Source organism: Tursiops truncatus, chromosome 19, assembly GCF_011762595.2.
Source record: "Tursiops truncatus isolate mTurTru1 chromosome 19, mTurTru1.mat.Y, whole genome shotgun sequence".
Classification (NCBI taxonomy): domain Eukaryota; kingdom Metazoa; phylum Chordata; class Mammalia; order Artiodactyla; family Delphinidae; genus Tursiops; species Tursiops truncatus.
In genome coordinates, this window is record NC_047052.1 from 34,602,651 (window position 1) to 34,614,531 (window position 11,881).

At 40.5% G+C, this 11,881-nt stretch overlaps 1 protein-coding gene across 1 annotated transcript; it reads left to right on the top strand.

The window, feature by feature from the left end:
* Positions 1 to 9,218: 9,218 nt before the first annotated feature.
* LOC101330699 (TSSK6-activating co-chaperone protein) lies at positions 9,219 to 10,577 on the top strand. Its single transcript, XM_033845364.1, has 2 exons — positions 9,219 to 9,356; positions 10,155 to 10,577. The coding sequence occupies exons 1-2, from the start codon at positions 9,219 to 9,221 to the stop codon at positions 10,575 to 10,577; spliced, it is 561 nt and encodes a 186-aa protein (XP_033701255.1).
* Positions 10,578 to 11,881: the final 1,304 nt, after the last annotated feature.

An 11,881-nucleotide genomic window follows, 5' to 3' on the forward strand; every position in this document is an offset into this window, starting at 1 on the left:
TGTAGTTGTATCTCACTGTGGTTTTAATATATATATATATGTATATATATTTCTTTTTCAGGTTCTTTCCATTATAGGTCATTATAAGATATTGAGTATAGTTACCTGTACTATACAGTAAATTCTTGTTATTTTTCTATTTTCTATATATTGGCAAGTATCTGTTAATCTCATATGCCTAATTTATCCCTCCCCCTCTTTCCCCTTTGGTAACCATAAGTTTGTTTTCTATGTCTATGAGTCTGTTTCTGTTTTGTAAATAAGTTCACTTGTATTATTTTTTAGATTCCACAAATAAGTGATATCATATAATATTTGTCTTTCTCTGACTTACTTCACTTAGTATGATAATCTCTAGGTCCATCCATGTTGTTGCTGCAAATAGCATTATTTCATTCTTTTTATGGCTGAGTAATATTCCATTGTACATATATATCACATCTTTATCCATTCATCTGTCGATGGACATTTAGGCTGCTTCCATGTCTTGGCTATTGTAAATAGTGCTGCTATGAACATTGGGGTGCATGTATCTTTTCGAATTAGAGTTTTCTCTGGATATATGCCCAGGAATGGGGTTCCTGGATCATATGGTAACTCTATTTTTAGTTTTTTAAGGAACCTCCATCCCGTTCTTCATAGTGGCTATACCAATTTACATTCCCACCAACAGTGTAGGAGGGTTCCCTTTTCTCTGAACCCTCTCCAGCATTGATTGCTTGTAGACTTTGGGATAATGGCCATTCTAACTGGTGTGAGGTGATACCTCACTGTAGTTTTGATTTCCATTTCTCTAATAATTAGTGATATTGAACGTCTTTTCATGTGCCTTGGTCATCTGTATGTCTTCTTTGGAGAAATGTCTATATTTTGTCTATTTGAAAATTAGAATATCTGTCTTTTTAATATCATATTGTTAGAGTGCTTTAAAGATTTCATATACAAGTCCCTTGCTGGATGGAGGTATTGTGAATTAGTTCCCAGTTTTGCCTTACCTTTCCTTTTTTAAAGAGTGTTTTTCAAAAGAGTACCTTTTGGATTTTTATGAAGTCTGACTTATCCAGTTTTTATCGTTTGTGCTTTTTATATCCTGTCTAATACAGTATTGCCTAACAAAGTTGCAAAGAGTTTTCTCCTATATTTTCTTCTAGAAACATCATAGTTTTCATTTCTATGTTTGTCTATGATAATTTCTAGTTTTATGTTTTATATTTTATGTGTAATGGTAGAGGTTTATTTTTTCAACACTTATATCCAATTTTTCTACATCATTTATCACATCAGGCCTACAATTTTGTTGAAAAGACTAGCATTTCCTCACTGAATTACTTTGGCGCTTTTGTCAAGAATCAGTTGGCCTTATATGTGCAAGTTTATTTCTGTAATCTCCCTTCTGTTCCTCTGATCTATATGTTGATTTCTTATGCAACGCCATACTGCCTTGATAAATGCAGCTTTATAGTAAGTCTTGAAATCAGGTAGTATATGTCCTCCAATGTCCTTCTTATTTTTCAAAATTATTTTGGCTATTCTAAATTCTTTGCATTTTCATATATATTTTAGAATCAGCTTGTCAAATTTAAAAAATCCTGCTAAGATTTATATTGGGATCGCCATGAATCTATAGATTGCTTTAGGGAGAACTGACATCTTAACAATAACAAGCCTCTGATCTATAAATGTGGTTATCCCATTTACTCTGGTGTTCTTTAGTTTCTCTCAGGAATATTTTTAGTATACAGATTGTGCACATATTTTATTAGATTTATATCCAAGTATTTTGTTTTTTATATTATTGTAAGTGGTATTTATTTTTATTTCAATTTTTCACTGCTAGTAAATAGAAAAACAATTGGTTTTTGTTTTTTGACTTTCTATCCTGTACTAAGATTCACTTATTTTTTTTCCAATAACAATTTTTATGATTTTCTTGGGATTTCTTGGGATTTTTCTATATCGATGATCATGTCATCTGTAAACAAAGAAGTTTTACTCCTTCCTTTCCAATCTGCATGCCTTTTATTTCTTTTCATTTTTTATGTTATTGATTTGTTGTACAGGAGTACTGATATGACATTCTTGCCAAGAGTTCCATCTTTCACCATTATGTATGATGTTAACTCTAGGTTTTAGGTTTATGAGGTTGAGGATGTTCCCTTCTATTTTTGATTTGCTGAAAAACTATGGTACATGAATGTTGAAATTTTTTTTTGCATCTATTGAGGTGATCATACGGTTTTCTCTTTTATTCTGTTAATATAGTGAATTGCATTGATTGATTTTCAAATGTTAAATTAATCATGCATACCTGGAATAAACCCCATTTGGTCTGTGCCATGAAATTTTGGTTCTTAGATATTCCTTTAAGAAAGGAGTTGCGATTCGGATATGAGGAATATATTTAGCTGACAGCCTTTAGCTACAGCACCTATGGGATCAGCCATAGCACTTGAACCAAGACCTTGCTCTTCCCAGACAGCTCCTGGACAATGAAAGAGCGTAGTATTGGTCCTGGGACCTGACCAGTCCTGGCAAATACAGGAGTTCTCTAATGAGCAGTCTTTTCTACAGAGCTCCCAGTGGGTAGTCAAGGCTTTGTTAGGGCTGCGCCATAGTCTGAGGTTCTTCCTGCCCAATCCTACTTCCTCTCTTTCCTTTCACAGGTGTCAGAGCTACATCATAGCTTGAGAGCTTTCCCTGAATAATTGTGCTCTCACCCCTTATCCTTCACAGGCGTTACCCCCAAATAAATGTCTTGCAATCCTGGCTCTATCTCAGCATCTGCTTCTTGGAGGACTCAAACTGACATAATGTATTGTGCTTTTTGCATATTGCTGGATTCAATTTGTCAGTATTTCTTGGGGATGCTCTTGTCTATGTGCATGAGGGATATTGTTTTATAGTTTTATCTTGTAATGTTTTGATCTGGTTTTAGTATCAAGGTAATGCCAGCCCCGTTAACTGAATTGGAAAGTGTTCTTGATTCTTCTGTATTGAAAGACATGAAGAGGGCCATTTCATAAAGATAAAAGGGTCAATTCATCAAGAATACAAAGCCATCCTAAATGTGAATGCACCTAATAACGAACCTTCAAAATACATGGGTAAAAACTGACAGAAATAAAAGGAGAAAAAGACAAATTCACAGTTATTGTTGGAAATTTTAGCACACCTTTTTCAGTAATCGATAGAATAAGTAGACAGAAAATCTGTAAAGATACAAAACACTTGAAGAACAGTCTCAAGCAGCTCAACTGACTGGTATTTATAGAATGCAGTAGCTAAAATCAGTAGAATACACATTATATTTTTTAAAACATTTACCAAGATAGACCATATGCTGGGCCATAAAAAGCAAACAAAAAAGCTTCAGTAAATTTAAATGGATTGAAATCACGTTGCGTCTGTAGTCTGATCAAATTGATCAAACGAAATCAAATTTAAAAACATTAACAACAAATAAACAATTGGAAAATGAAAAAATATTTGGACACTAAATAACACATTTCTAAAGAGCCTATGAGTCAAATAAAACACCACAAGAGAAAACAGAAAATATATTTTAAATGAATTATGTTGAAAATACAACCTATTGAAATTTGTGTGATGCAGCTAAAGTAGTGCTTAGAAGGAAATTTATGCCTTTAAATGCTTATATTCGAAATAAAATGAAAGGTTTAAAATCAATGAAACCAACAGCCAGTTATTTGAAAATATAAATAAAATTGAGAAATCTCTGGCCATACTGATAGAAAGAAAGGGTAGGGGAAAGAAAGAAAGAGAGGGAGAGAGATGTTACCAATATCAGAAATGACAGAAGAAACATCACTATAGATCCTATAGAAATTAAAAGGAAATGAGAGAATATTATGAACAACTTTATGCCAATAAATTGAAAAGCACAGATGAAATGGGCAAATTTTTTGAAAGCAAAAATTGTCAAATAGAAAAATCTGAATAGCCTTATATCTATTAAAGAAATTGAATGTTTGATTTAAAACTTTCCCCCAGAGAAAACTCCAGGCCCAGAATGCTTTGCTTGTGAATTTTATCAAACTTTTAAGGAAGAAATTATACCAATTCTACAAAAATTTTCAGAAGAAAGAGGAGGAGATACTACCTCCCAATTCATTTTGTGAGGCTGGTTTAACTCTAAAACCAAAACTTGACAACTATATTACAAGAAAAGAAAACTATAGAACATCTGTTGCAACTACCCAGTTCTGTCCTTGTAATGCAAAGCCGCCATAGACAAAATGCAAGCAGGTGAAGGTGGTCAGAGGATACAGACTTCTAGTTATAAGATGAATAAGTTCTGGAGAGGTGATGTAGTGCATGGTGATTATAGCTACCAGTATTGTATTAGAAACTTGGAAGTTGCCAACAGAGTAGGTTTTAAAAGCTCTCACCACACACCCAGAAATTGTAGCTATGTGAGGTGCTGGAGGTGGTAACTAACATTGTTGTGGTGATCATTTTGCAATATATACATATATAAAATCACTGTGCTGTACAGCTTAAACTTACACTGTGGTCTATGTCAATTTCATCTCAATAAACCTGGGGAAAAAAAAAGAAAACTATAGAACAATATTCCTAATAAACGGAGGGAGACACTTAAAAGGATGACATAATGTTATACTTATTTATATGATAGGTCATTCAGATTTCAGAACATTTTATAATTGAGTCCATTTTTATGTATGTATATATAAATATTGATACATAGACACATATATGTAGGCACACACATATACCTGTGTGTATGTGGAAAGAGAGAGAAGGGGAGTAAGGGAAGAGAAGAGAAGAAGGAAACAGAAGGTTATATCACAATGTTCCCAAGTGGAAAGTGAGATTTAGAGTGATTTTTTGTTTTGTTTTTTGCTAACCTGATTTTTCTTAATTTATTTCTGAGATAAACATTGTATACTGTACATACCCTTTAATTTTTTAATAAAAGGGAGAAATAAAATTATTTTTAAAAACTCTTTTAAAAAGCAAGCCAAGTGTTAACCCAGACAGAGGGGCCACAAGTTGCCATCATCAGATGTAGTCTCGGCCAACACTTGCCTCTCTGGGGAAGAAGGCAACCTGCTCCACTCAGAACAATTTCCCCTGGGGTAGCTCAACAGTTGTTGACTTGACTTGTAGTTATTTAGGAAGCCTCCCTATGCCTTCCCATCCCTAAACGATTTGCAGATGTAAAGAACAGTCCAGATATGCTGTCCCCTCTCCTGTTTGTATCTCTAATGCATCTACACCTTTTCAGAAACAGGGAAAGAACATCTCCATCCAAACAGCAGTTCCTAAGAAAGGCCCTTCCCAACTCCACAAACCCCGTGAGGTTCCTCTGTGTAGTGGACATTGTCTGTGTAATTCTCTCTTCCCACCTTTAACCTCCATACCTTTGGGGAGTTGTTCTTTCCCCATTCCCTGTGGTTCAGGTGGTCCCCATAGTTACAGAACTGAGCAAGTGATTGCTGAACGGCCAATCAAAGTCCTCTCTCAGGAGTTTTGCAAAGGGCACTGAGAGCTAAGTTCTGTTTCTTCTTGGATTACAAGCTGTGCAAACATATCCACAGGGCTGCTGGCAAGCAGGACCCTTAGCAGGGGGGGAAAGCCCAAGAGAAGAAGGCTAATGGAGGAAAGGCAGTGAGATAAAGGCCCAGTTACCTAAGCCAATTCATCTTTCTGCTTGGGCCATTTTGAGTCGGGTTTCTACTGTTGCAAATGAAAGAATCCTGATAAGACCCTCATAGCATCTTTTCCATTATAGCACTTAACCAATCAGTATTATGTATTTATTTGGTTCCTTCTTTAATGTTTTTCTCCACCAGTTTGTGAGCTCCATCTGGCCAAGGTCCATGTCTATTTAATTCATCACTGTTTACCCAGCACCTGACACAATGCTTCCCTGGAGCATAATAAGATATCAATAAACATAAAGTGAATGAACAGATGCATATATGAACCCAGTGGCTGAGCTATATCAAATTCTTCTGTGACTTCTTATAAACTTAGACTCAACTATTAATAGAGATCTTGAAAGAGAGGTCTCCTGTTCCTCACTTGGCCCTGCCAGGCAAGGTAACTTTTGAACTTCAAGAGAAAGTCCAGACCCCAAACTGAGTCATCTCTCACACTTCCCCACTCCACCCTCATCCTCCCATGAGGCTCCTCCGAGGTTCCTGCTCAGTGGCACTCTGTGACTTAACCTTCCAGAGTTTATCAAATGGAGAACAAGCTTGTGAACGTTCCAGTGCTCTCGGCCCGGACCTTTAGAACCAAGTGCTGATGGAACTGGTGATCCCTGACCCACATTATAGGTGCAGGAAGGCAAAAGAGATCATGCAAGGGCAGTGGAACATCGTATTTCCTACCCTTCCCTGGATTCCCAGGTTGAACAGGCCTCCCTATCAACATTAAGACTGCAGGGAGAGGCTTTGGAAATCATGGCTGCATATCACCCAAGTGAGAACCACCTGGGCCTGTTAAAATGCAGATTCCTAGGCACCACCCCAGAACTTCTGAATCTCTTGTGTGTAAAGCACATTTTTAACAAGTGTTTCGGGTGATGCTGATGCACTTAAGAGTTCAGAATCAGGCACCCTTTATTCTAAGCCCCATTCACCCTGTTGCTGAGGCAGGGATTCACACCCTAGGGTTATGGGGATGGATGACACCTGACCCAGGACGCATAAGATCAACACGGCAGATTGTTATACTCATAGCCCAGGGAAGGAGGGCACTGAATGCCAGGCAGGGCCACACAGGAAGAGTGAAAAACCAGGGGCTGTGAGAGGCAGGCTTTCTAGTATCAAGAGGTGTTCCTTGTTTCCATGGGAGCATGTGGTTTTTGTTTGAATAATTCCATGGACTGGGAGGGAACTGAAACCCACTACCCAGTGTTAAGCAGGAACTAACTGTGCCTAGTCCCTTGAAAAGGAGGGTTGTTGAGCTGGGGACCTTGTCCTTGGAAACAGTCTTAGAAGAAGAATTTGCAGTTAAACCATTGGAGGCCCTCCCAATTTTACGAGATGCCAACGCAACACGTAATATTGAGTCTTAATTTTAGTTCTTACGCCACACCCTTCTGTCACCTCTTCCAGAAAGCACAGCCTCCTTCAAGCTGCCTGGATACCTGTCTGTTTCAAAGTGGGGGCAGGTGTGTGTGGAGGACAAAACTCAGGCCAATAGGCTCTAAGGAGGAAACCATAGTGCACACGGCTTCCCCTAAACTATTAGCTTTAGCACAGAAAGAAAGTGGGGGAAGGAGTCCCCATTTCCAGGAGTCTCCATCCTCCTGGAAAACCTAAAGGTGTCCCTGTGTGTGAGGCCGGCTGGCATGTCCCACATCATCACCCAGACAGCCTGCAGTTGACCATAGTGGTGCTGAGCTATAAACCAGGCTGCACAGGGCTAGCAGTCAGCCACAGATGACAGTCAAAGAGAGCTTTCACACTGTCCCTGCCCATAAAGAAAACAAACAAAAACAGAGGGAACAAATCCAGACCCATATCAAAAATACCGGCCCCAAAATGAACAGGATTCACAGAACACCAGCCGAGAGACCACCTGTGCATCAAATAAATAAAAGTCCCAGCAAGCTGGGCTCTTATGTCTAATTCCACTTGGAATACCTTTGGTCTCTTTTTCCTTTCCTCTTCCCACAGAAGGTCCACTGGCACTACCCCACTCCCCGCCCCCATATGTCTTACTCTGGGGGAAAGAAATGTTTCCATGTAGTTGAACTTTTCATATTCCTGAGGCTCTAATTAAGATCTCTCAACACAGAGAGTTTTCATTCATTCGTCTATTTGACGAATGCTCATCGACCATCTACTATGGGCTGGATCTGTACTAGGAGCCTTTGGAAATCCTAGATGAGTGAGAAAAGAGGCAGACTCATACAGTGGAATGCTACACTGCAATTTTTTAAAAGTTCTATACATACTTATATAAAAAAGATCTTCAAGATAGATGACTTATTTTAAAAAATGTAATAAGCAGAATAGTGTGGATTGTATCATTTGGGTAAAAGAGAGACAGGGAGCAAGGTAAAGGATGAAGGAGGAATAGAGAGGGAGGCAGACGAACACGCTCATTTCTGCATCCACTTTCTAGAAGAACACACAAGAAGTGGAAACGATGGCTGCCCAGAGGGTGTGGGGCAAGAATGGGGGCTCCAGCCAGAGGAGGCTTTTCATCATAGACCATTTTGTACTGATCTAATTGTCTAACCACCTTTATGTGTTACCTACTCTCCCTCCCAAAATAAGACATTTTTAAAAAAGAAATAAAAATGAGAAAACTCAAAACCAGGCATAGGAGAAAGACTAATAATCATACAATTAGTGAACAATGTAGTAAATGCAATGATAAAATTTTCAATGATAAAATGTAGTTCCTGGGGTCCTTGAAGAAGGGCACCTAACTTAGGTGGAGAAGTCAAGACAAACGTATTGGAAGGACAGGTATCTTGACTGACTCTCAAAAGCTGAGTAGAATTGAGGGCCACTGTCCTCCACATCATTTAACTGTCAAAAAAAATCTAGAGGCTCTCAGGAGAGACTTCACAGGTCTATGTGGCCTCTTGGGACTGTTAAAGGCTGATGCCAGATGCTCCCAGCGGAAGTGGCAAATTCCCATATTCCCCAAGCGTGCTTAGTTATCCAGGGAAAAGAGCAGGCCAGCTACTGAGCTAGCCCAAGCTGGGTGCAGTTAAAGTAAACATTTGCAGAAATCATTTCTTAATTAGCATCACAGCCTTCCTGCCAATTCCAGATTTCCAGCAATGTGCAAAGCTGGGTAAGGCCTCCCTGGCTTTGATTCCTCAAGGTTATCTTTTAAGTGCTTCATTTCTATCCAGTGAAATGAAATTTCTAAATTCCAACTTCATGAGAACTACCCATTTCTTCCCCACCCCCATTCTTGAGCAACCTCTCAGAACGAGTATTCTTTTAAAAGAGACAAGGTCTGTGCTGACATCTCTCTTTAGAGAGCTCCATCAAAATCCTGCACTTGCCCAGTGTCCTTTCCTTGGCCACCGGTAACCAAGGAAACGAGATACTATGGTAACACAGGGAGGAGAGGAAAGGACGCATCCACTTCCAGAGCCCTTCCTCTCTCTCTCTCTCCTTTCTCCTGGAATCAAGGCAGCTACTAGGGCAGAGAGAACATCTGTTCTCAACTTTCAGGGGGAGGGGACGAGGACACCGATGGGCGGCTTAATGGCTGACATCCAGGCCTTCGGATTCCATAACCTGAAGTCTGGTGCCCACCAAAAATATGCCCTTTCCCAGCCCAAGGGCGCAGTGCACTCTAGAACCTGTAACATAATGCCCAAAATTCCAGATGTAAAGCATGTTTATTCAAATGAGTTCAATAATACAGATTGGGGTAATGTCTAAGTAAAGCCCTAAACATACTGAAATTATGACGTACGGAAACTTACCACGTGTTTGAACAACTTTAGCAAGCGTTGAATTTTTCTCGTGGTTTCATCCCTCCTTTCTGCCTCCAAACTTCTGCCTCCGCCCTCAGCCCTCTGACCATCTCTATCTCTGCTTCTCAGATGCCCTCCTCCTGTATTTTTCTCTGTTTACCTACCTCTTCCTCTGAGGCTTGCCTTCCTGCTTCTCTCTGTCTCACTCTCCTGTCTCTCCTCCTCCTGACCCACAGTTCACCTGTCACTCTCAGGATGGAGGGGCTTAAAGAGAAAGATTCCCCGTGTGCTGGTGCCGGCTTGGGCCCTGCCATCTCCTCTCCACCTAGAGCACTGTTAATCACCACCTGGGACCACACTGTGGACATGCATGATGTCGGGCTCAGAGGACCTCAGGGTGAGACAAATGACACCTCGGCTTGAAGGAGGCCAAAATATTACAAATTGTGAGACGTATGACGACGTCATGAGTAATCCAAGTGTGGTGCTCCAGGGCAGTGGGAAAACCTACTATTTGTCTCCAATCTTTTGTTTGTTGAATCTTCTTTTACAACCTTAAGAATTCTCTTTAGAACTCTAAAATCTTTTCTTCTGACTCGTACATGAAATCCTCCTGAACAGGAGCTCTCTGGTCTAATTTTTTCAGCACTGAAACCATCGGTTGAGGGAAGACCTGGCCGATTTGATGAGGGGTGAAATGGGAGTGTAGTCCAATCGGACTGGGCTGGGCAGCACCACACCTGTTGGTGTTCAGTTGGAGCAGCGTTCTAGTCATCCTACTAACAGAAGAGCCAAAGAGGAAGGTAATGCTGTGCCTCTTTGTCGAGCCAAACCCTCCCCCAGCTTTATTAAACTTCAAGCAAGTTCCCCACCAGCCACTTTCCTGAAAATCCTGGCAACAAAGCTGCCCTCAGGAATTGAGCACAAGCCCAAGGAATGCCTAGGACTCCTAGAATGTATGTGTGCCAATCTCCAGCTTCAGACCCAGCTTGCCCAACAACAGATGGCTATTTTGGAAGATCTACAAGCATCCATGACACAACTGGCTCCTGGGAGAGAAAGCAAGAACTCTTCTCTCCCAGCCTTATCTCGCAATCTGTTGTTAAATCTCCTGCCCCAATTCAGTAAATGAATTGTGGAACAACAACAACAACAACAAAATTTTTATCACTGACTCCCCACCTTGGAACAGTGGTCTCCAAGTTGTGTGATCACACAGCTCTATCAGTCAAAACATTTTGAACATGGACCCCTCCCTACCCTGATATAAGTGCACGTTTACTTATAAAGCATATACATCTACTACTGTATTAATATTGTACATGATAAAATATACACAAAGATGCGATTTAAGATGAAATGATAATATGTTATATCTGTTTCCATCACCCTAATAGACTGTTGCATGCATCTCATGTTAGTCTACTCAGTCCCTTTAAATGACTGAGGACCTGGCTTTGTCCCCCAGGTCTGTGGGTTAGAACCCAGTGAGGATTGGCTGGAGCATCAGATTGTGATAGAATTTCTTTGCCAGAGGGTGTATTCATTTCCTGGGGCTGCTGTAGCAAAGTATCACAGACTGGGGGGCTTAAACAACAGAAATGTGTGGTCTCCAGCTCTGGGGGCTAGAAGTCTGAGATCAAGGTGTCAGCAGGGTTGGTACTCTTTGTGGGCTGTGAAGGAGACCTTGTCCCATCCTTTCCCCTAGCTTCTGGTGGCCTGCTGGCCATCTTTGGCCTTCCTGGCTTGTAGGTGCATCCCCCAGAGCTCCGCCTTCATCCTAATGTGCATTCTCTCTGTGTACATGTCTGTCTCTTTGTCCAAATTTCCTTATTTTGTAAAGATACAGTTATATTGCATGAGGCCCCATCCTAATAGGAATCCTGATCTTAGTGATCGTAACTCGACATCCTATTTCCAGATAAGGTCACTGTTTCAGACACCATTGTGTCCCCCCCAAATTTCATATGTTGAAACCCTAATCCCCAGTGTGACTGTATTTGGAGATTGGGTCTTTAAAGAGGAATTAAGGTTAAATGAAGTCATAAGCGTGGCCCTGATCCAATAGTATTGGTGCCTTTATAAGAAGAGGAAGAGAGGTCAGCAATATGTGTGCACAGAGAAAAGGCCAGGTGAGGACACAGGGAGAAGGCGTCATCTACAAGCCAAGGAGAGAGGTCTCGGGAAAGACCAGTCCTGCCAACACCTCGATCTTGGACATCCAGCCTCCGGGGCTGTGAGAGTCAATTTCTGTTGTTTAAACATCCAGGCTGTGGTACTTTGTTATGTCAGCTCTAGCAAACTAATACAGTCATATTCACAGGTACTGGGGGTTAGAACTTTAGCATCTTTCTGGGGACACAGCTGAACCCACAATAAGGGGCTCATGGTAAACGAGACAACAAGCTAGGGTCCTTAGCCCAAGAGGCGAGCATG